Source organism: Triturus cristatus, chromosome 1_2 (assembly GCF_964204655.1).
Source record: "Triturus cristatus chromosome 1_2, aTriCri1.1, whole genome shotgun sequence".
In the NCBI taxonomy this organism is placed as follows: Eukaryota; Metazoa; Chordata; class Amphibia; order Caudata; family Salamandridae; genus Triturus; species Triturus cristatus.
This window is the reverse complement of record NC_140580.1, coordinates 186613842-186639689: the sequence shown is the minus strand read 5'-3', so window position 1 is coordinate 186639689 and position 25848 is coordinate 186613842. Positions and strand designations below refer to the sequence as shown.

The 25848-nt window shown below is 45.2% G+C and overlaps 1 protein-coding gene across 2 annotated transcripts in view; it reads right to left on the bottom strand.

Annotated features, from left to right (window-relative positions):
- LOC146867033 (VPS10 domain-containing receptor SorCS1-like) overlaps positions 1 to 25848 on the bottom strand; it is a 3068338-nt gene that overhangs the window by 931075 nt on the left and 2111415 nt on the right. For both annotated transcript variants that reach the window (XM_085603449.1, XM_085603451.1), the window contains exon 7: positions 10445 to 10563. In XM_085603449.1, the coding sequence (XP_085459575.1) occupies positions 10445 to 10563 (119 nt within the window). The remainder of the gene's footprint in view (positions 1 to 10444; positions 10564 to 25848) is intronic.

Below are 25848 nucleotides of genomic sequence, written 5' to 3'. Positions count from 1 at the left end.
TTATCTAGGATGCCCCTAACATTCCTCATTGTGGTACGGACCCCCCCCCCCCAAATCCGGCCCTCAGCAGCCCGTGTTGCTATCTATGTTCAGGGAGTAAACCATGCAAGGTCATAGGGTATCTGTGCCTTTGCCAATCAAAGCATAACAACAAACCTCCAATAGAAGAAAGAACTCCCCCCACCCCAATACCTCAATGAACCAGAAATATCTGCAGTGGCGGGTATTCCAAAAAGACCCCAATGGCCTCCCAGGGGTGTGCCACGCCAATGGATCTCCGAACTCTCAACTCCCAAAAACATATGTCCTTGAAAGCCTTTCAAACTCGCTTCCAGGGAAGCAGTCAGGTCTCTAAATCCCATGAAGATGAGGGAGTCCAAGTCCACTGCCAGAGCAACAGGACCGGAGGTCGAAGCCAGTGCGCAACTGGAGCCATCACAGCATCTATGGCCATGGATCAATTTAAGGGTCCTCTTCTTGATTCTAGGATCGCCAGTTGGAAAGGGAGATGTGTCGATGTTTTGATGTGGATTTCTTTAACCGATTCTATCGGTCACTTTGGGAAGAGTCGGACTCTAGCTGCGGTGGCATATGTGGCTGCAGTGTATCGTTTCATCTGTCTGCACAAAGATCGTCTCAGGTGTATCAAAGAATAGAGACTGGGACCTGTAAACAAGTCATATGCATGCTGGCTATGACAACATATAATGAGCGTTCAGCTCTCACAGTCTGCGCTTTTCCTCCTCTAAGGATTGTCAGTGTTGTTTAACGATCCTGGTATAATCCGGGAAAATCATGATTGTATGTGAATCACAGACAAGTTTGTTCTGACCCCGAGCAAATTTGAGGATGGCATACCTGTCTTAATGGTTCAGCAGATTGGCTATCACTGGCCGGGGCTGCGCGCCCTAGGGGTGGGGCTCACGCACAAGTGCCCTGTGCACTCTCTCGAGAACGAAGCAGGGAGACAGGAATCCCTCGGGCAAAATAGACAATAACCACTGCGACAGGACGGCCTCCATTGAGGAACCTTCACAACGCTCCAAGAACCCCACAAAGTGCAGATTGCTGCGGCAAGCATGGCCCTCTGCATCTTTCACTCGTGCAGCAAACTCTTTAGTAACCATAGTCAGCTTATTAACTTTCTGTTGAAGGGATGTTACAGTGTCTTCCACTGTTGACACTGGAGTCTCAGCCTCCGTAATGTGATCCATGGCCTTCTGGAGACCCAGCCTTAATAGAGTGACCTTGGATACCCACTGCCCCGATCTTTGCATCCAGCATATAGCATTATTGAGTGATGGCCGCAAGCAGCGTGGCGTTGTCCAGGGCCACTCCAGTGGCCTCAACCCCCTCTGCTGTGCAAGCCCCTGCTGCACTACAGTGGCCATGTTACTCTGCTTGGTCAGCAGGGCAGATGACTTGGCCTTAGTCATGATGATACAGGAAGCAGGCCCTCCTGGGCTGAACAAGCCCTGTCAGCTGTGCAGAAAGTCCATTTCTAGTGGGCCATGCAATCTCTCCTACCCAGCACCGCCGGGCCACCCTCGCACCCAGCAACACTGATCTAGAGTCAATGTGCCAATAGCCGTGTCTCACGGACTCCACTGGTCAAGGGCCACAAGCTGCACCGGGTCGTAGCATGGCCGCCTCTGCAGCCCTATCACCAGCCGCAACTTGGACCCCTAAATGGGATCTTGCATGCCAAACCCCCAACCTGCGGCAAATCCCCACCAGGAGCAATAAGTGGGTGCAGCCAGTCTCCAACACACCTCTCCAGTTATATCTGGGCAGCCCGGGTGGCGGTAAGACCCCAGCCCAACCCAGATCCATGCAGGCCCCAGGAGAAGTCCGCATGTAGCTCAATCAGTCCTAGCCCCCGCTACCCAAACGTTGGAGCGTAGGGCATCGTGTAAGCCGGCTGTGCCCATCCACTTACCACCACTGCCAGCAGGTAACACAGTTACCTAGGAGGCAGCCCGGTCTCCACAGGTCTGTGCAGGGCTCCAGCTGCCACCCCGTGACCTCCGCTCCTCCTGGCCTGGCGGCAGACACCACAGCGTCACCAAGGCAGGGGCAGGTACCATGCCTGTCCCACCGAAGATCTCCTCAGGCACGGCCATGCCCCTGACCACAGCCTCCACCCAGCCCCACACAGGCAGCCACACCACAGCACCACGCAGCCAAATTTCCTGCAGGGGCACCCACTACGTCCCCGACCTCCGCAACACCTCCACTCAGTTGCAATTGGTCTGCATCGGTCCTGGCTCCTCTAGGACTGCGGCAGTGAGTCGGCAAGATGAGTGGGCAGGATGATGGCGGATGATGAGGCCTGATTGCTCGGAGCGGGCTCAGTGAGCATCCACCATGCTGGCTTGCCAGCACATGACCCGAATGCATGTTTTAATGTTAAATTAGCTTTGTATGTTTTGACTTAGTTTGCGTGTCTCTAATCTCCTCTCTGTATTGAAACAGTTCCTTTATTTTATTCATGTTTTTAGCACAAAACCCCTTTACCAACACCCATTGACCTTTAGTTTGGAAGTGATATCTGCCAAAATCTTCATGTTATGTATAATAAGTCGTTTTCAATCAAATGCTTCTCTCTAATTCTAGCACTCTATGTACTTAGTTACCTAAATAAATATTCAGGTAAACAATTCCAAAAGTGTTTCTTAAGTGTCCCACACAATTGTGTCTCATGGCTGACTTTTCTTTGGGAACTAAAAGAGGGTTGTGAGAAAAACACTTATAATCCATATTCTTCTTTCTTGACCTGTAATCCCAGTTTTTCTTTGTGAATAACAAATTCTTTCATCTAGGGAAGTGTTTGTGGTGCTAGAAACTGAATCAATATACTTCACCATTATCATGAAGAGCTACCCAAGTTTGCAAATGTTGTCATCATCTAGGTTATTGTAATGAAACTACTTACCTGACGACACACCCTTTGGCTCTAGAAAATGGTGGATGTTCTGTGTGAATTTCCTTTGCCGCTCAGTCAAGACACGGTGTCTCTGGAGACCTGGATCCAATTGGCAGCAGGTGGAATTATGGTGAGGCTGTTGCAACCCAATAAAAGATAGTGTTAAATGACTGCCTGCCTACATGCTTATGGGTCACCAGCGGCAGTTCATCTAAAAAGGGGGTTACTGAGACAAACTTGCTTCTTGCAACATCGCATCGGTTGGTTTCTTCTAGTCACTGAAGTTAGCATCTTTTACTTCTGTAAGTAAACGCATTTTGACTTCTCGGTGTCCTAGAACTTTAGAGTCTGGAGGAGTTCAGATTATTTATGGAACTATTTCCTATGGTGAATTTTGAGTTGAAAATAAGCATTTGTAACTTTTACAAACAGCCCTTCACATATCATCTTCAAGAACTTTTGCCTTCACCTACTGTATTTCACAGAAGTGTGGCATCTTTATTGTACACATTTAGACCTATATATCCAGATATGATCATTTGTATGACAATTCAACCAATAATTGAATTCGTACTATGGGTTTTACTGATTCCTAGGGTAATAAAACACAATTCTGTGCTAGGATTTTAACTTCTTGCAAGTACTTTGTCTGCCTTGTATCCTGAGGGATGAATTCTTAGTATCTGAAGCTGTTAAAATAATAAGACTGAGATTCTACTCTCAGCGAAGCTTTAGGTCTTCTGTTATGGTTGCTTATGTTGCTTGGAAAAGTGACACTTATGATATACCCGCTCCCCGGAGCGTGAGTGTCTGACTTAATTAGTGGACTGCTCCCTTCGCTGCACAACCCTGCCCAGTAGCTGTTACCCTATTGCTTCTGCTAACCCTCTGGTCAGGAGTTCAAGGCCTTCCTCCACTCGCAGGTACCCTCTTGCGCCTCATCCTTGGTGGTATAGTAGTAGAGCATCACTGCTCTGCTACTGCGCTACCCTCTGTTTCTATTTTTCAAATTCTTTCTGCCTTTTTGATTCTGCCTTTTCTGATTCTTTTTCAGTCCTTTTGCACTTTTATTTTCTCCTTTTACTTTTGCCGCTCTTGCCCCTGCAATCCACAGTGGTGCCTCCCCTCCTCCAGTGAAACTTTCCTGCTCCTGGCAATTCCCGCATCCCAGCTGACCAGCCCCCCTGCAAACTTCTTAATGGCGGTCTCTGCACGGTGAAGATGCAGTCCACTTACCTTATTAGTGGACTGCTCCCTTCGCTGCCCAGCTCCGCCTGGTAGCTGCTGCCCCCATTGCTGCTGCTGACCCTCTGGCCAGGAGTTCAAGGCCCTCCTCCACCCGCAGGTACCCACCTGCACCTCGTTCCTGGTGGTCTAATGGTAGAGAATCACTGCTCTGCTGCTGTGCTACCCTCTGTATCTCTTTTTCTAGATTTTTCTGCCTTTTTGATATTGCCTTTTCTGATTCTTTTTCTGTCCCTTTTACACTTTTATTTTCTCCTTTTACTTTTGCCACACTTGCCACTGCCGATGTGATTCCCGGTGGCCCCACAGCCCTCCAGAGACACTTTCCCGCACCCTGCATTTCCCATCTCCAGCTGTCCTTCCCCCACACACTACATTATGGTGGCCGCTGTGCAGTCGTGCAAAGGGCACACCACTGGTGCACCAAAGGCAAGCCCATCCACGCTAATCCGTGCCTGGGCCGCACCCAGCACCATGGACCCTGGTTTTCGGACTTTCCACTGATATGAAGCTAGCACCCTCTTCGTCCTCAACACAGGATGCCATGCCTCCTGTCACCTTGTGTTAACGAAGGACATCCAAGGACCCTTATTCTGTTGACATTGCAGCTACACCCTCGCCCACCTCCACACTCCAGCTTCTCTCGCTGCCCAGCCGACCAACAGCACACCCGACCGGCTCAGCTGCATCCTCCTCAACACACGCTCACTCCACAAACACACCACAGAAATCGGGTACCTCTTCGATTTCATCTCTCTCGATATCGCCTTCCTCACAGAAACCTTGACTGACCCCAGCTCTGGCCAGGACAGTGCCACCACAATCCCCAACAGCTACAAAATCACCTGCAAAGACTGCACCTACTGACCAGGAGGAGGTATCGCCATCGTCCACAAGAACACCCTCTGCCTGACCACCCACTCGTATGACCCAACGACAACCATGGAACACCTCTACTTCCAGACCAACCCCAACACCACCCTCCATGGCACCCTCGTCTACAGGCCTCCAGGCACACGCCCGCCCTTTACCGACGACATCGTCGACTTCATCGCACCCCAGGCTCTCGCATCTACTGATTACATCCTACTCGGTGACCTCAACTTTCACCTCGACAACCCCAGTGACCAGAACACTGCATCCCTTCTGGAGAACCTCGCCAGCATTGGACTCAAGTAGCTAGTCACCACTCCGACCTATGCAGTGGGACACATGCTCGACCCAGTCTTCTCCGCCAGAGGAAGCATCATCTACAACCACACCACTGAACTCCTGGACCGATCACCACTCCCTGCACTTCGCCTTCACCACACCCACTGTACACCACTGCCCACACCGTCGCAGCTGGTGCAAGGTCACTGAAGAACATCTCACAGCCTCTCTCAGCACCACCACTCCGCCGACATCAGCAGATGCTAACACCTCAGCACGCAACTTCCACTGATGGATCTCCAACTGCGCTGACACTCTGGCACCCCTCAAGAAGGCACCCGGCAAGCAACACTCCTAGAAAGCCAGCTGGTTCACTCCTGTCCTCCATGAGTCACGACGAACCTTTAGATGGTTCGAGCAGAGATGGAGGAACAACAAAACCCTGAAAACCCACGCAACCTTCAAAACTGCCATCACTGCACACCACCTCCTCCTCAAAACCACAAAGAAAAAGATCCCTACAAGACATTATCAAGGCCAACGCACACAACAGCAAAGTACTCTTCACCACCCTCAAGGAGATTGCCAGGCCCAACAGCGAGGCCACTGACATCCCACCCTCCCAACACCTCTACAACAAACTTGGCACCTTCTTCCACCACAAGATAAGGAAGATCTATGACTGTTTCAACACCCAAGACCCTCCCACCACGCCCAACACCACAGCACCCAACCACACCACACCCCAACAGATCCTGCTCAACTGGACCCTGCTCACCACAGATGACACACTTGAGACCATGAAGAGCATTCTCTCCGGAGCCCCCTCGGACCCTTCCCCACACCACATCTTCCATTGAGAATCTACTTCCATTGTCCCCGAGTTTCGATGCTCCATCAACTACTCCAGCAAGACCTCCACCGTCCCCGATGACTGGAAACATGCCAAGATCAACCCCCTGCTGAAGAAGCCATCCACCGACCCGACAGACCTCAAGAACTTCAGACCCATCTCCCTGCTCCCCTTCCCAGCCAAGGTCATATAGACGGCCATCAATACCCAACTCTCTGAGTTCATCGAAGTGAACCACATACTGGACATCTCCCAGTCTGGCTTCTGAATCAACCACAGCACCAAGGCCTTATTCCTCGATGCCACCGATGATATTCGCTCCCTCCTCGACCAGGCCGAAACTGCAGCCCCTATCCTGCTGGACCTCTTGGCCACCTTCGATACCGTCTCCCACCGCACCCTAAGCATGAGACTCCATGACGCTGGCATCTGCGACAAGGCCCTGGACTGGATCCACTCCTTCACTGGCCCAACACAGCGAGTCAGACTACCTCTGTTCCTCTCAGAACCCACAGAGATTATCTGCAGAGTGCCCTAGGGCTCCGCCCTGAGCACCACCCTCTTCCATGTCTACATGGCCCCTCACTGCCTTCGCCAGGAACCACGGTCTCAACATCGTCTCCTATGCCGATGACACCCAGCTGATCCTCTCCCTCACCAATGAACCCACAGCTGCCAGAGACAACTTCCACAGCGCGATGAAGGACGTTGCCCCCTGGATGAAAGACAGTTGTCTCAAACTCAACTCAGACAAGACCAAAGTACTAATCTTGGGATCCACTCCCTCAGCTTGGTAGGACTCCTGGTAGCCCGACACATTGGGAACTCTCCCAACCCCACAGACCACACACATAACCATAGTATCATACTGGACCCCTCGCTCATAATGAACCACCAGATCAAGGCTGTATCCTCATCATGCTTCCACACGCTCCGTCTGCTTCAAAAGACATTCATTTGGATCCCCACCGAATCCAGAAAGACGGTCACCCATGCACTCATCACCAGCATACTCAACCACAACAATGCACTCTACGCCGGGGTCACCCAGAAACTCCACAGGAAACTACATAACATTCAAAACACTGCAGTCAAACTGATCCTCAACATACCCCACCACAGCCACATCACCGAACACCTTTGGGAACTCCACTGGTTACAAAAGAATTACCTTCAAGCTCCTCACACATGCCTACAAGGTCCTCAACGATGAGCATATCCGAACCACTGCCTCACATTCCACGTACCTGCCAGACCCATCACTCTGCCCAACTGACACTAGCCACCATTCCACAGATCCATAAGACCAGGCCCGGACATAGATCCTTCTCCTACTTCACTGCCAAGACCTCGAACACTCTGCCTCTCCACCTCAGGCAATCCCCGTCGCTACCCCAATTCAAGAAGGATCTCAAGATCTTACTCTTCAACTGAACCCCAGCACCACGACGGATCAGCAACCCCCCTCAGCACTTTGAGACACTCACAGGTGAGTAGCTATGCTTTATAAACCCCTGATTGATTGATTGAGTGACGTGACATGTTACACCTTATCTTTCTTTCTAATTTCAGAGTGAATACAGAAACAACTACAATGCAGGAATGCAAATACAGATTTCATCATCATCTTTTGGCAGTTTCATTCTTGCCAGTCATCTTTTTGCAGGTATTCACTGACTGACTGCTGATTGAAAGCCTTCTGGTTGAGGGGATATACAGGGTTTTTAGGTTCTCCATGAAGCAGAATAAATAAAGAGCCAACAACTGAGTGGCACCTTATAATGAATTTTCATTGTTTAAATGGTAGGCTCCTGAAATTTCAAAAAATTAATTTGGTTTCTACAAGTCGTCAAGAGCTCTTCCAGTCAGTCAGTCAGTCATAATCACTTTATTCGGTTAATTTAAAACCATAAAAGTCCACAACAAAAATTAATTGTAAAAACAACAATAAGACATAAACAGCATTCATTATCTTTACGACATAGGAACAAATCTGATTCCAGGACAAAAATGTATCTTGGACATAATAATCACCAGATGGGCATTCAATTAATTATATTATAAAAAGTTAAAATATATCATCTCATGGGGTCCCCCTTTTTTCCTTTCTCTAACCGCCGCAACTAAGAAACTAGCAACATTAAAAGTTTCCCAGACATTATTAAGCATCTGTAAATAGATTAGTGCAGGCTTTACCTGCATAAAGCCTTTACTCTTTAAAATAGGTACTATAAAACGCTTACGAATGTGCAAATAATGCTCGCAAAACATGACAAAGTGCAAAGTGTCTTGCGTAGAAAAATTATCCTAGCAGTAGGGACCCAAATCCTCTACCTATCTCCATCCCTGTAGCTCTGCCAATAAAAAGTGAAAATAATTAAATCTAAATCTTGTTAAAAGGAAGCGGCGGTGAGGCTTTGTTACTACATCTATATAGGGTTCCATCTCAAGGTTTGTTTTCAGTAATAGGTGGGCTCGTACAGTTGGTGTTATCAGCTCTCTAGCCTCTCTTTCAGTATGTGTCATATACAAGTAGGATTTCTTGACCCAAGATAAATCTTCCTTCGATAGCTTATCAGGAGAATCAAACAACTCGGGGCATCCTAATTGCACTGCTAACCTCTTCACATAACTTAACCAGGGGATGCAACTTGCTCTATCCAAGGATAGGCAATCCCGTACAATCTCACTGGTCATTTGTAATTCAAGATTAATCCAGATCATTATCCATTTAAGTAAAGGAGCCATTCCGATCAAATCTGATACAAAAGCAATGCCCATTTCCTGGTGAATAATATAGAAAGGTGTTGATTGCGGGACTGAATGCAAGTTTCTAAAAAATGTATTTTCCACTATTTGGAAATCCTTAACCTCCTTGTATCTCCAGATTCAAGTACCATAAATAGAGATAGCAATGCATTTTGCTCTATATATATTTAACATAGCTTGGATCGGCTTAGCCCCTAACCTATGCGCAAAATCAAGAACCGCAACTGTTGATCTTGCCATAGCATTTCTTTTGGCTTTCTTTTGTGGTGATCATGTACCCCTTTCATCAAATAAAACACCTTAATCCGAAAATGTGGTCACCCTAGATATTTTGTTTCATTCACAGTAATACGTTTTAAGTTTTTTGGGTCTAGAACCCATAGTCATCGTGTAAGATTTAGAGAAATTAACATTTAAATCCAGCGATCTCATAAAATCTGCAAAGGAACTTAAGAGACACTGTAGGCCAACCGCTGTTCATGGTAATAAGGTGACATTGTCTGCATAAAAAAAGCGCTGGTATCAGCTGCTCCCCCACTCGTGGAATATCTTTGCTGGCTGTTCCCATTACTAAGTCTAAATTCTTAATGTATAAGGTGAACAAAAGAGGAGCTAAAATACAACCCTGTCTGACTCCTCTAATGATATGTATACCCTACTTGTGGTTGCTCCTTTGGTCAAATCTTACCGTGGCAGTAAGGTCCCTGTGCAGACCGGACAGAAAGTTTACAATTTTTCGATCCATGCCCATTTCAAGTAATAAAACCAATAGTTTGGATCTGTTTACTCTTCCATCTTCTTTAGTTCATCTCCTAAACCAGCCAACTTTTAGGAAATCCTAGTATGGTGGTAAAGTTTATTTTAATTTGTTATCTCCTTGCCTCTGGAATAACCTTCCACTTGATTTAAGATACCCCTCCTATCTTCTACTCAGAAAAAACGTAAGAATTTTTTTAAAATAAAGAGTATTGTTCGAGGCATTCCCAATGCATAGCACTGAGAAACTTTCACTATGATAGTTGTGCTTTACAGGATTTTAATATTATAACACAGCATAAAAGAGGTCCGCAAACCACCATTCAAGCGAAAACATTATTTCAGGTAACCAAAACATACAAGTCTTGTATTTAAAAAAATTATTTACTTAACTTTAAATTGTGAGGCGAATTCTCAATTGATACTGCTTTCATTTCAGGTTCTTAAAAACCGTATGCTGATGAAATCTCAGAGTGAATCAAAGATGGATGATAATGACATACAGGGCTATTACTTTTTTACATTAAAAAACAGTTGCTGCTTACATATTTTACTTTTTCAAATTTTCTTTGCTTTTTTCATAAACATATTTTTCAGTTCACAAAAATGTCCTTCACCAGCGCAATCTATGGAATCTGTAAAACTTTGGACTTTTCAGCACGTCTTTTCAGTACACTACATTATTCTCTAAAAGAAATAACATGGTGATTAAAAAAAAAATAAGGAAAGTGAAAATTTCGTACCTGAACAAACACATAATCATCCTGGACAATCAGAGAGTTGGGGTCAATGTATCCAGGAAAGGGCTTGTTCCTGCCAGCCTCCGAGCAGTTCTGCATCCTGCAGGTTATATATTGAGGATCTGAAAAGCAGATGGGGAGGAGATGAATGTGTTAGAAGTGTTGGAATGCGTCAGGTGTTTAACTCATTGACCTACATCTCATCAAGCTGTCCACGCTAATGTGGCTCTAATCAAAGGCTAAATTTAATAATAGTAATTTGCCACGCAGTCACCTCTTGCCAATTACAGGGCATTCGTTAATGTGCAATTACAAGGCAATCTTCATGGAATGCCATCTGCATAAATATCAAATGAGATCCCTTCTTCTGGTTCTTTCTATTGCAGTTAAATTTAGATGATTAAATATTCAGACATAAAGCAGCAAGGACTGCTGGTTTTCAAGCATGTAGTACAGAGGTGAAAATGGAAGTTCCTTTGTGCCAAAAAGTACACTAACGGCATGATTAAGACCTTGGCGAACGGGTTACACTGTCACAACTATGACGGATATCCCGTCTGCCAAAATATAAATCTGGATATCCCATCTGCCAAAATATAAATCTGGATATCCTGTCCACCAAAATATAAATCTGGATATCCCATCTGCCAAAATATAAATCTGGATATCCTGTCCACCAAAATATAAATCTGGATATCCTGTCCACCAAAATATAAATCTGGATATCCCATCTGCCAAAATATAAATCTGGATATCCTGTCCACCAAAATATCAATCTGGATATCCTGTCCACCAAAATATAAATCTGGATATCTAGTCTGCCAAAATATAAATCCCATCGAATATAATGGGATTTATATTTCAGCGGACAGAATATCCGTCACCGTTGTGACGTAGTAACCCGTCTGCCAAGATCTAAAACAGGCTCTTCGTCTTTGTGTGTATTGGAATTGTCACTAGAGCAATCACATGTCTCCACATACAAATACCTTCTAATGAACATTGCAGATAGAATTAAAGCTTCTAATTCATAATTTTTCTGAATCATTTTATTTTTTTCAGTTTTCATTACTATCAATATGAAGTAAAAATCATTTTAGAGGCGTATCGCTTTCAATGTGCTGGTCCGAGCAGTCCACTCTTCACCTGGAAGAAATGCAACACCTTCATCTATACACCTATGTGCCATCACCATTCAAACTTCATAACAATATTGAGCTATAATTAATTCATTACCCTGGTTAATGCTAGTTTCACTTAAAACTTTAAAAATGCATAGCTACAGTTTCTCTTATTCGATTTTTGTCAGTTTGCTGTCATTTTGTTAATTAGAATGCACTCTGTTTTCTAATTTTGTTTGGAATTTTTAGTGTTTTCTGTTTTGACTCTATAGCTTTCGTACTGCATAAATACTTTAACATTGCCTTAAGTCAAGCCTGTCCACTCTGTCCCATAGCTACCACGGGGTTGATATCAAGTTACTTGAGTGGTTTTTGATGTACACTCAGATTAGATAGTGTTGTTATTCCTTGGAGTTGGCGTCCACCCAACCCAAATAATAATCCACTTTGCTAAACCCTGAATCTGCCACCCCAAAGGATGTCCTGGTGCTTTGAAACCTAATAAGATGTGAAGCAATACAAAGCTAGATGTTAATATTGAAAAGCCTTGTGGAAAAACAGGTTTTTTTTCCAGTGCACAGAGTGTAATGCGGCGCATTCCAGGGTTAGGCAATTTAGTAAGAAGAGGACTGTCAACCAATTCAGAAGAGAAGTGTTTTAGGGTGACTGAAACTGATATATGTGAACTGAAAGGTGTGTATTTCAGTAACTAAGACTGAGTGTAGAAGAGGCTCGTATTATAGTAGATATGGTGAACAAGACCAAGGGTTTTAAAAACTATTCGCTTTCATGTAGTGAGCCAGTGGCGTGTGGTCATAGCAGGGCACATGGGTGCCTTCCGTAATAGACCTAGAATGAGACATGAGGCAGCATGTTAGACTTTCTGAGCATAAACAAAAGCAAACCTGGCAGTCTTGGATAAGAGTTACAGTACTCTAACATGGAGAATATCACAGCTTGTTCTGATGTTTGTCTGGACGAAAATAGTAGCTGATGGAGAGTTCTAAGCAGAAGGCATAGGAGGTAGTAATAGGTTGAAAATACTTTGCTCATTTAGTCCTTCAAAGAGGTTGTTGTGGAAGTAAAAGCCCAGATTGTGCACATTAGGTGAGGAACAAATTACAGGGCTTGCAGTTAGCAGATCAAAGCAAGGGATGCTCACCAACTACCGGACCTCTTTTTAATGAGTTGAATGTCACTCAAGATACCAACAAAATTAGGCACTGACTGAAGTTGGCACATGTGTTACTTAGGTTCATTCAGGCTGATCACAGATTGCGTAAAGCCTGTTTAAGTCATTAATGATACCCTACAGGATCTGATAAGCTGGATGGACATTATCATTCAAAAAGAGTGCGAGATGTACCCCGAGGGAGATTTCCTGAGACTGACTGAGCATGGGGGAAGAGCTGTCGCTGGTCTTACGGGTATGAGGGCGTCATTCACAGGGCCTTGCCTCACACTCCAGCCTGTATAATCGGGGTTCACAGTAACAAGGGCTGCAGGCAGATTCAATAGAACCAGGGCTGGTCCACAATGAATCCGGGGTTGTCTAGTGCACCATTTCTGTTCTGTGAAGCAGATTAAAACCAGACTGTGCCAGCTCGACGGTGGAAATTGTTTCAAGAAAAGCGAAAATTTGAAAGTATACGTTCACATGCAGACATATTTTTTTACATTCTAGAACTACTGTTTTAATTAAACCATATGCCACGAGGACAAAGTAACAGTACGCATTTATCTTCCATGATGAAATAACAGCCCAACATTCATACTTACGCTGGGTTTCTAAAAAACAAAGCAACAGAAAATGAACCTGCAAAAACTTTTCGATTCAACTCACTTCAGCAGGACTCTCGTGAGTGCACACTGTTTATCTTCACTGAATATTGCTCTGAAACTAGTTTGCAATATTTACACACACAATACATTAAATATTTTTCGCTGTGCCTATTGGCCAATGCACGGCTGATAAAATAAGTCCATTTAGTTTGCAGGCATTATGATGTCTATCCTAATTAGCTTTTTCATACAAGTGATTTGTCTTTCAAATTAGATCTCAGCCCCAGAGAGAACAAGAGGAAATACACTCTGGCTTGCTTTAGAAGCTTAAAGATGATTTATAATAATGCATATTAGGTTGAACTAGTATGAAATATTATGCAACACAGCGTCATTTACAGTAATGCAAAACATTTGTGGTCAAGATCAAATCAAACAAAAAAAAACACAAAAGCAGAACATTCCATCTCATTGCGGAAAATGTCATTTTATTGGTAAGCAGATGAAGACATATTGTTTTCAGTAAGAGCGCTGAAATCTCAATTGTAATGTACTTGAAATGCCCTGTAGGAATGAAGGCTGATGGATGCACTTTGACAGGGCTTGTGTTTTTGTTCCAGAAAACAAACAGGTAAGTCATGTGCCTCATTCTCGCAGCAGTGTGGATCATGAATCACTCTGAAAGTAGAAAGCCGAGGTCCATAGTAAATCACACAAAATCCATTTATTATCCGATGTGTTAGATAGCAGTGGAAAATACACTCATTAAAAGAACAAACCATCTGTCACGCCTATGAACCTTGAGAAGCGAGAGCCATTGTCATTCTTAGTTGAAAATCATACTAAACTAGTGGACTGCTACAGAACTCTATAGACATTTTAGGGCCCCATTCACATATTAGGTGTGCAAAATAAGCATCTTTACATACATCACATAATTCTGCATGCTTAATACTGTGTAGCTCTGTGTGTAAATCGACCTATACGGATGGTGCAAAAGGTTCAAGATGCAGGCGCTAGCTGAGAGGGAGCCGGGTGGCATGAACACGGTCACCCAGGTGTCCTGGCCGGTAGTCTCTGACTCCTCCAGGGCTCACTAAGCTGCCTCCTGGCTTTTTACAGTGTTTTTAGTGCCAAGTTTTACCGAGATGGCACTATCTAAGGCAGGATATCCTGAGTACATAGATCCTCAGAGCCACTCCAAGATGGCGGGCAGAGCCACCCAGTGTCACATCCTACACAGTCCAAACAAAGTCCCGACTGGCAGACTGATCCCAAGCAGACCAACTCAACCACAACCAACAGAACCAAGCATCTGTCACTTACTGGGGTAAGAGCCCTGGGGACATATCAGGTTCGCCGACTGTGGCTTGAAACCACCAGAGTCCATACATTGGTTAGGCATCTAACTCTTCTCCACCAGAGGAAGGGTGGGCGAGGGGTCTAGCTGCCCCAACACCAGTGATCAACTAGCCACCTGATTGGTTGGTGACTGCCCAGGCTAGCAGTAGGACAGTGGGAGAATCACGCACAGGGATGCTGACCTGGCACTCAAGCTACCCTGCTACATGACCGGATCCGGTAAACAACATCCAGTGGGACCACAAGGAAGAATGAGAGCAGGCCCAGGCAGCAGGGTACCGATGCAGTGCCCTTCTCACTGTACAGCGCATCTGCACCGCACAGGGGCCCTGCTCTCCAGCAACACCCTACACTTGATTGTATGTATGGCTTGAGAAATGTTATTGTATTGTTGCTTATTTTGCACTTTTATGGTCTCTTGACTGCAATAAAGTTGTTGATGATGACGAATTCCTTTAGGTTGGTGTGGAGGGCAGCTTTCACAAACTACTCGAGATAAATGGAGGAAGAGGCCAATCTGGGAGCAATCGAGAGCAGCTGGCTGGCTGATCACTGGCTGATGCTGCCTCAAATGTATAGTCCTATTAAACCACAAAAATGAGATGCAGTGCCAACAAGACACAAAAAAGACACCATACGTACCTGCGTAAAATACACTGAGTTATAATCAATAAGGTACATTGATCGATTCAGAATATACCCTACCAGTATACGGTTACAACTCAAAAAGGGTTTGCACGAAGATATTTCGGTTTTGTGCCCCATTTTCAATTCAATTCAAAAAGTCTTTATTTATCGATGATTCATCATAAAAAGACAGTTTACAGAATGTAAAAGAATATAAACAAGATATTTTGTCTTTAAAAGATTATTACAACATAATACAAAATGTTAAAATCTCAAAGATCCAGGGTACAATAATTTTATTGCCTCCTCAATCTAATAAGCCACACCCAAGCTCGCTAGTGTCGAAGCGCAGAAAATCAAGTGCTACTGACCCTTGCCTTGTTCCCAGAGTACGACAAAGGGGTTTTAGCCATATAGCCCGAGGGGCTGCGTAAACAGGGCAGACAAAAAAGATATGACCCACGGAGTCGACACATCCAGAACACCAGTTACAAGAATCAGACGATACACCCTTCCATTTTTTGGTGAATAAGTTTGTTGGTAATGTACCGACTCTAAACTGGTGGTAGAGTTTTCTATCTCTCGGCCTAGTGATGGTATCCCAGTAGGCTTCAAGAAATGGGGTATTCTTTTGTTCGAGAAACCTACCAGTCAAAGAGTCGGTTGAAACGGAGGGTAATTGTTTTTGCAGTACCATTGACCAGTATAGATCTTTAAAATCTTTTTTAGAGGGAAATGAGTTATTGACCGGGTCAGTCCACAATGTACCTAAACCCATGGAATCCAAAAGTTGTCTAACCTGTCTGAACCAGGGGATGTTACCAGCTCCCAAGATAGAACGAACATCAAGAAAGGCTTTGGCATAGGGACCAAGTTCGGGAACTGTCCAAAGTCGCCTCCAAAAGGCCAATGGCTTAAACCTAGCGATGTCGTCAAATGAATGGGAGCCGAGGTCCAGCAGTAGTGGTTTTAATGGGGTGGAACAGGGGAGGCCCGTGAGCATTCTGAAGAATTTATGTTGTACTTTGACCAGGGGAGAGACATTGGCAAAACCCCAGAGTTCAGCTCCATAAAGGATCGCTGAATTAATCCTAACATTAAGGATTTTCATTGGGGGGCCAATTATTTTCGACTGGGATTGCTTTTGTTCTTTGGCGAGACATCCAGAAAGCTGGGCAAATTTAAGAGTAAGGACGTCAATCTGCGGCCTCCAGTCCAACTTGTTTTCAAATACTACCCCCAAATAGGTCATGACGTTAGTTCTCTCAAGCAAATCATTATTCATAAACACTTGGCCTTTCACACATTTCCCTTTGTTGAATACCATGTATTTGGTTTTGGACACATTCACAGACAAATCAAAATCATTGCAGAATTTAGAAAAACATTCAATGCCGACTGTAACCCTGAGAGTGTCTGAGAAAGAAGTAGGGTGTCATCGGCAAACATGAGGAGTGGAAGTTTACTTCCACCCAACATGGGTGCGTCGGTGGGAGTAGATGAGAAGTCCTGGACCACTCTATTGATAAACAATAGAAACAACGTGGGCGCAAGGACGCACCCTTGCCTAACACCCCGATTGACCCTGAATCTTTTAGTAATCTGACCCTGTTTCCCCCAGCGCACTTGGGCGAAGTTGTTATCATAGAGCCTAATGATAATGCTCAGAAGATCTCCCGGAATCCCTAGCTCCACCAAAACATCCCATAGCTTGGTCCTATTGACCAAGTCAAATGCTGACCGAAGATCAATAAAGGCAGCATATAAAGTACCACCACATAGATAAACCATTTTCCAGACAATCAGTTGGAATTTGAATGCCTGGTCGATGGTACTGGTGCAGGGTCTAAAACCGGCCTGGAGTGGAGAGATGATATCCTCCTGTTCAATCCAGGCCTGAATTCTAGCCAGGGTCATCCTTGCAGTTATCTTCTGAACGGAGTCAATAAGGCTAATCGGGCGATAGTTCCCCGGACAGGAACGATCGCCCTTCTTGAAAATGGGAAGGATCTCTGCGCCCCTCCAGGAATCAGGAATGGCAGCCCCTCTAGCTATAGCGTTAGCGAGATGTGCAATATACGCTACCCAGTTGTCGGGGTCAGACTTGAAGAGGTCCGCGGGGACACAATCGATTCCCGGGGCCTTGCCACTAGGCACCTTTCTCAGGGCTGCAGCAACCTCAGCGCAGTCAAAATTAAAAGTGGAGGAGATGGTCAAGTCTCTGCTTACTGCGTGGGCAAACCCCTCAACCAAGCTTCCATCCGAAAACTGGGACTCAAAGTGTGAGACCCAGTTGTCCGGAGAAACATGGTTGCTGGGAATCTGGGTGTCAGAACACTTGCCCCACTTTACAATATGCCAAAACTGGGATAAATTCCTGTTTTTGCTAGCGGCCAAAAGATAGTTCCAGTGGTCATTATCCCACTCTCGTTTGGCTATTGCTTTAGCCTTGGAGTAGTCTTTTCTGGTTTGTTTAATAACCACCCGATCTTTAGTGATGATAGCATGTTTCAATTTGTTGTATGAGATTCGGCATGCTTTATTATACCAAGACTTAGATTTTTGGGTAACAATTTTTTTACCCTTACATGGTTTAGAGAAAATAGACTTAAGATCTAAAAATAAATGGTCATGTACTAGCGTGGCCTCAGTATGTGTGTCTTCAGCGCTCAGTAGATGCTGTAGATCCCCAACAGCGCAAGAAACCTTTTGGCTAATCTCTGACAGTAGTACACTATCAATAGCTACCTTGTCCCAGCGTACTCGCCGTTGGTTATTAGTTAATAAAGTTTCAGCGGTCACTATTTCAGAGGGTTTATCTCTAGGTGCTGGACATAGTAATAAACTCAAGACCAGAGGGTTATGATCACTCTCGGGTCGGTCTAGGACCACCATATCAGATAGCATGGGCCTATACTCCACCTTAATTAGGGCATAGTCGATTCGACTCTCGCTGCGTCTACCGTCAGAGAATGTCGGCCTACCGACTTTATCTGATGGAGTCCGACCGTTGGCAGCTCTATAGCCCCGCTCCATGCAAAGGCTCATCCACTGGGTAGCGGATTCGGACCACCTCTTGATAGGAGGGAGATCGAGGGGTGGGATATTAAAAACCGCGTCCACCTCCCCTGTGAGAGAGTCGGGGGCAATTGGTAGTGGCTCGAAACAACAGTTCAAATCACCCAATATTACAACATTAGTGCCCGTATTGACTTTATCCAAAAATCCATCTAATTGGAGGAATGTATTCGTACCACGGCCGCCCGGGAGACCCCTGTTGTAAATATTTGTAATCAGGATTTCAGGGAGATCTTTACGGGCTAGTGCAATGATCAATAGGTCAAGACTATCTATAGCCAATTCCCTAAGGTTATACCCAAGGGTTTGCTTGACCCAAATGCAAAGGCCACCGGAAGGACGACCTTTTGCTCCACGTACAGCCCCTTTGAAGAAGTTTAAATATCCTGGGAAGTAAATAGGATCCACAGCCCAAGTTTCCTGGAATACCAGGATATCATGCATGTTTACCCAGGTAGACCAGTCTTCCAGAGTTATTTTACTGCAGAGGCCAGCGATGTTCCATGAAACCAAAGTCAAAGGGGGAGAACCAGTAGAGGCGGAAATCAAAGTAACTGGGGGAGCTCCTGATATAGCCGGATGTATGCTGATGTATTCACAACCAATAATCTCACTCTCAGGTATATCGGGATCACTAGTAGTTAAATGTGACCTAATAGATATTACCCGGGAGGGATTAGGAGATAGCATGCCCGGGGCCAGGGGCTCCCTCCTTGACTCGCCCCTCCCCACTAGACCCGTAATATCAGGTCCTGGTCTAGCCTTACACACTCTATCCCCAATCGTTGGAGTTGAGGGTAGTCAATCCACACCATCTAGGGTATGCAGCGGGGCAAAAGAATTAAACAGTGGGAGATGGAAGTCGAATCCTGTGTGACGATAGGAATTCTTATTGACCCTTTCCCATGGAGCAGACGCATCACAGGGAGCAACATGAGAGTCTAATGAATAAAAATAGGACATATCCAAAGTAGATATTCCAGTGGCTCTCAGGTCATTGCGATAGGAACAAATATGGCTCACCACCCTAGGGTCCCGGAAATTAACGATCACACAGTCTCCCTCCATCTTCTTGGCTCTATTACCCAGCCAGCATACCCTGCGAACGGTCATAACCTCTGCACTTAGTCTTGGAGGTAGTGGCCTGTTGCTATTTAGCCAATGTGTGACTTTATTCTTCAACTCTGTATGGGTCTCGGGTTTGGCCTGAGTGAGCCGAGGCACACCTACCATTATGACAGTGTACGGCTTAGACTCAGGGGGGAGATTTATACATGGTAGTTCGTTAATTTGATCGACACTCTCTATACTTGACTTTCCAGCAGTGGGAGCACGCTTGGTAATGGCTGTACCATTGTTGTTATTACGTCCTGGAACAGTCGGCGTGTCTACACTGGCAGGGGGGCCGGATCCTTCGATAATGGGGGGATTGCAAACGTGAGAGTTCGGAGGGACTCTACCTTCATGAGTGTGTCCATTAGAAACAGACCTATTACTATCAGCAATTACAGGAATAGAAGGTTTCTTAGGCCCAGTAGATGTCTGTGTGATTTTCTCCAACATAGACGAGTTCCCGAGCACCGTGCCTTCAATTTTCTCCAACAGAGTGGAGAGTCGATTGACTCTCTCATATAGAGGTAAGAGAAGGGATTTAAACAATTTCTCTATATGAGGCAGAAAATTGAGAGGCAAGGGTTCGGCACTTGATTCAATAATAACAGGCGGTGGCCTAAGGCTTCCTGTGATAGAAGTAGTACAACGAGGTAATATAGAGCCAACAGCTTCACGATGCATAGGAATGTCATGTGTTTTTGGCAATCTAGATCTTTTGACACGTTTGCTTAGAGGAATAACTCCCTTACGCTTTCTTTTACCAGGAATAGACATAAGATTGTTACTCACAGTTGGGGCAGCAGTGCACAATATCTCAGAGGGGGACTGTAAATGAGAAGGGCTGATAGTTGGGGATGAGGCACTTGGACCAGGGATATGTATTTGCTCTTGCGCCATAACCAGTGAATCCTGAGCAGCTAAAATCAACGAGGCTGTGGTAGAGCTAGAAGATGTTTCTAGGATGGTTTGTGGCGGTCTACTTACTGGAGACTTAACTGACATAAGGTTGCCCAAGGAGGATCTTTTGGCTAGGCTGTCTAAGGACAGTCTCTTTTCAGTTAAGATAATTTCGTGTTCAAGAACGCGAGTCGCTCTTGTGATGAAATTATCGAGGGTCCCTGTAATATTACCCCCTTGATTAGCCTGGGCTACCTTCCTACCAGACCTTAGGGAAGTCATACTTAAAATAGGAGCTCAAACTTCAGAAAAATGACCAAAGTAATAAGTCACAGACCCAAGATATGGTATATTACAACCAGACAGAAGAGCTGAAATAATAGCTGGGAAACAATATTTTCACCGAAATGCCAGAGGGGGAGGCCTGTCCCGTCCCCGGTCGTCCACGAACGGCCACAAACGGCCCGCTCTTTGCCCGGTCTTCGCCCCGAGCGTCGTCCCGCGCGCGTACCGCTAGCGCGCTCACAAGAAGACTATCTTAAGCACAGGGCGACAGCAGGGGCGTGACCGGGAAGAGTGACCAGGTGAGCTGAGTTCAGGGAGCGCAATGCTCCGTGGTCCTCGCAGTCCCGTGGGCGTCGATGTCAGCAGCCTGCCCCCAGAGTTGAGCGTAGCGTCCTGCCAGATTCGGGAGCACCAAGAGGTCACACACGCCAAGCACACCAGCCCAGCTTTTAAAGATTTTGTGGCCGGCGAGCGGCTCCCGCGCAGCGGGGGCCGCGAGGCGCTGTGTTAGTAGGAGGTGCCAAACGGGAAGAGTGACCAGGTGAGCTGAGTTCAGGGAGCGCAATGCTCCGTGGTCCTCGCAGTCCCATGGGCGTCGATGTCAGCAGCCTGCCCCCAGAGTTCAGCGTAGCGTCCTGCCAGATTCGGGAGCACCAAGAGGTCATTTTCAATGTACGTAATTTCTGTGGTTGGTTAAAACATGTCGCGCAACAATTAAAGACTGATGTTTGTATACATAAGCATTTTGGAGGGTAAAACTGAAGACTGCAAATATACTTTCGTTGAGCGATTACTCAAAAATGGTGCCAAAGATTTCTGCTTTTCTTGTGTCTGATTTGAAATGTGCATTTTCCTGCTGTGGATTTACAGGGGCAGCAAACCGGATGTGTTTGACCGATTTAGTGATATCGCCCTCCAGCAATATGCTAAATGACTAGTGTGTGGATGATTTAACTACAATTTGTTTTCGCTCCACTGAAAAGAGTTGGACTTTCTTTGCAGTGGACCACATGATGGCTAAGACTTATGTGAAAAAGGCACGAGGGTTCGAAATCAAATCCTATGCTTCCATGACACATACTTGAGAAAGGTGACAGTTCTCTCACACAAAACAATTTACACAAATATTACAGTGTCACCACGTGTGCACGTGATTTAAAATCATTCTTGCTCTCATACACCAAATTGTTGGCGTAAAAAACCTTCTCGCCATATGTAGATATTCAGCTCCTCCTAGCTTTTGCTACTTGGGACTTGCAATTGTGTAGATTAGATTCGAAGCAATGGCTTGAAACTTCCAGTATGCAGAGTGCGTATTGCAGTACAAATAGAGAACTTCAAAGAAATGCAAAGAAAAAGCACACGCCTTTTTGGTCCCATGCCAGCAAATTATTAATGATTGGGTTTCATAGCCTGGGGTGCAATGAGGCTTTTAGATCGTGCTCTGGTATGCTTCATTGTTTTTGCAAGCTTCGTGGAATTGCAGTCTACTCATGCATTTCTATGGAAGATTATGCTTTTAATACATTTGTTTATTTAGATATTTATGAGTTCGCTCCTTTCTTCTGGTGAGCTGACATGAATACAATTAAAAAACATCCAAATAAACAAATGAAAAAAAAATATTGAAAAACAAAAATTACACTTACCTTAGCCTGAAGCAGGTCCTCGGTGTTCTCCAGTCCTTGGCTTCAGATGCCTTCAAGCCTGAGGTCCCACAGCTTATTATCCAATCCAGATACTGCTCTCATGCTGCATGACTGAAGCGTCTGGATTGGCTGGAGCAGGCTGACTCAGGTAGCCGGCCAAACAGACATGCCCAATTCATTCTGAAGGGGCCACTCGTCATTGCTGCCAATCAGCAGTAATGATGCACTTGCCCTGCTCTTTCCGTTCGGCAGAAAGCCGGAAAAATAAAATGGCAATAAAATCCTTTTATTAACATTTTGTTTCTCCAGCTATCTGTGCAGCAGGGGGAGGGCGATGCACTCCTCCGCTTCCATGGAGGAACCACCTCTGCTTTTGACCCTCTTTCACAAAACTTACCTCTCACAAGATAGGAAAACAATTTAAATGTTTGCAGAGATTAAAACTATCTAGTACAACTGTAACACCATCCTAGGATTGTCATAGGTGTTACAGACAAATTTAATAAATGGACTTGTGATTTGGGTTTTATTCTAACACTTAAGGAAATGAAAACACAAGGGGGGACTGGTAGCACGTCCAAGGTCCTACATACATGCTCCCAAAATATACATGTAATCACAAAGAGTATGCAGTTCCTCTAAAGACACAAAGAAATAGGAAAGTAAAACACCTTGCACCTCCACACACACTTCATCACTGCATCTTATTTTCAAAAGACCTTCAGCAAAGAGCCCCCTAGAGTGGCCTGTTGGGCATTGGTGCACCGGCCCAACAAGGAGCTGTCCGATGATGAAGCATGGCGCCCATCTGGGTGCGTGAGGTCTCTTGCTTCTGAGCAATCAGAACCATCAATCTGCTTCTTCAGTCTCCTATGACTGAAATTATTTAGATCTTAACACCTTCCTGGAGGGTGGATTGTGAAGACAGTGAATGGCCATATTTTGAGATCATCTACACGCTTGGAAGGGAATTCACTGCCTTCAGAACAACCAATAGAGTACTGATCGCTCCAAATTAAGAGCACCTTAACAAGTTGGTGACATGCTGTTTTGGCCTCTCTTGGCTTGGCGTTCTTTGTCTTAAAAAACTGTCTTCAAAAAGTATAAAAATCATTTTTTTCTTAATGCCAACAATGCAAGTCATGATCAGATCAAGAGAAAGAGCTGCAGCCTTTGAGATGCTTCTTGGTTGCAGTAAAAGCTGATTTGATGCCCAGCAATTAGATACATCATCAGGAGTGACAGATAGGAAAAGACAGGCTAACTCAAGAGGGAAAGATTTAAGGGCCATACCCACTCCATGGAAGTGCCTGAATCACTTCTCTCATCTGATCTTGGCGAGAACGATCTCACACATTATATTGCTGCAAAGGCAAAAAGTGCCAAACTTGAATCCCGAATAAGTATAGATCATCAAACCATATCCCGCAAAGAAATAGGTCATTGAGAAATATGTGGGAAGGAGAGAATTAGAACTTGAGGCAAACAATTGCAAGCTTGGTGTCCTAAAACCTTGGCAGATTGAGAGGAAACGCCTAGAGGCTTGAGGATAGCAGCTTTGCTTATGCCCAGAAGTGCAGGATCCTAGGGCATCTGCAGCACTGGACTTGGTTCTCTCCTGCCAAGTGACACAGGCCTAAGGCACGTGGTTGTTTGTCTGAACAAACATTACACTGTCACTCCTAGAGTCTCTGCAATGTGAAAAGGTCCCTAGAGGTGGTCAGGAAATGGGGATGCTTTGATTGTAGTTCAAACATTTAGTCAGGGGACAGAGCTCAGTGTGCCCACCCTAGCATCAGAGTCTGGCATCCACGATGAGGATTATTAAATCAGAAAAATGTGTCGAAATCCTGAATGGGGTAAGTGAGAATCAGCCACCACTGAAGAACCATAAGAAAGGCAAAGATGACTGAATGGAAGGAGGTGATTGACTATCATAGTTCCAAGAAGCGGTTTCCCAGTGAACCAGTATACGTTTCAAAAGGGTCTTCTAGTGCACCTTGCCAGGGGCACATGAACACAGAGGAGATCACAATCCACCAGACAGTCCACCATAAGTCCTCTTCTTGCAATTTAGATGGTCAGACTCTAGAGACCTCCCATATCAATCAATTTGTTGTTGTTATAGAGTTGTACCAAGGATAATTAAGCATTCAGAGGTCTCAACACTGGAACCAACCCTTGGTAAACACCCATCAAAAGGGCTCGAAGCAGAATGGCAACACCCTAGGAATAAAACCACTATGAAGGACCTAAAAACAACCGTGGTACTGAAGGATGCGAACTTGAAATTAGGCATTCTCTAGCAAATTTAATTTCACAGGACAAAACCACACCATTGGTATGATCCTCTCAAATGTCTGGATTCACATATTGATAAACTTCACAAAGAATTCTGACTACAGGTTGTTGTTAAGTTTGAGTTGTACAGAGCTTCATCAAATGAAACCGGATTACAAAAATACCTTCATTAGCTCAAAAAACAGAACAAGACTGGGGATATTCCTTCATTTTCCAGAGGAGAAGGTGCTGAACTGCAGGGTCTCAAACTTCAACAGATCATGTGATCAAGAGGACCCTGGAATATGGAGCTAAGCAAGGCAACTCAGAGAAGCATACATATATTCATGCAAGGAAACATGAAATCTTGCTAGGCATGCAGAAGAAAATAGAAATTAATACAGAAGAGGCCCATTCAGGTGAGAGCGGCGAGGTGGTGGGGCCGTATTTTGGCAGACGGCGATGAGGGGAAATTATTTATTACATTTTCCCTCCTCATCGTCGGTCGAAATTCTCTCCCACCCGGCCCCACCGCCCACCGCTTTTACCTGCACTTGCTGCAGATGAATGAATAGTCAGTTCCACTTAGCAGCACACTGTTGATCATATTTTCCCTTGTGCTGTTGATTTGGAACCCTACTTAAAAGTGTAACTTCAGTTTCTAGGAGAAGTTATGAAGTGGAAGTTATTTGTGAACAGCTATCCCCACTGGTGCTGAGGAAGCCTCGGGTCTACAGGGAGTGAATAGTTAACCCCTCAGATGCTTCTGTCGGCCAACGGCCGTCGCGAGCACTATCTCCGTAGTGCTGCGCACGTCAGTTGGTGACATGGCCCCGCCCGCTTAATAGAACGTTCCGCACCGGTGCGGAATGTTTGAAGCAGCAAACGGGTTAATGTCATCTGCAGCTTTCTTTATTCACCTGTGTTTTTGGTCCCGGGCTCAGCTGCCATCTAGGGAAATCTACAAAACCCAGACAGTTTTGAAAACTGGACACCTGGGGGAGTCCAGGGGTGCATGTCTTACATTAATCCCCCAACCTTCTCTTACCCAGAATCCCCTACAAACCTAAAATGTATCTAAAAATATCCCCTTTAACTCACATTTCTGTGTGGAAGACTGTGGGATCACCGGGCCATCACAAATTTCCTACTACCCAACGTTCCCCCTGTTTTTCTGATAAAAATGCTACCTCACTTGTGTGAGTGGACCAAG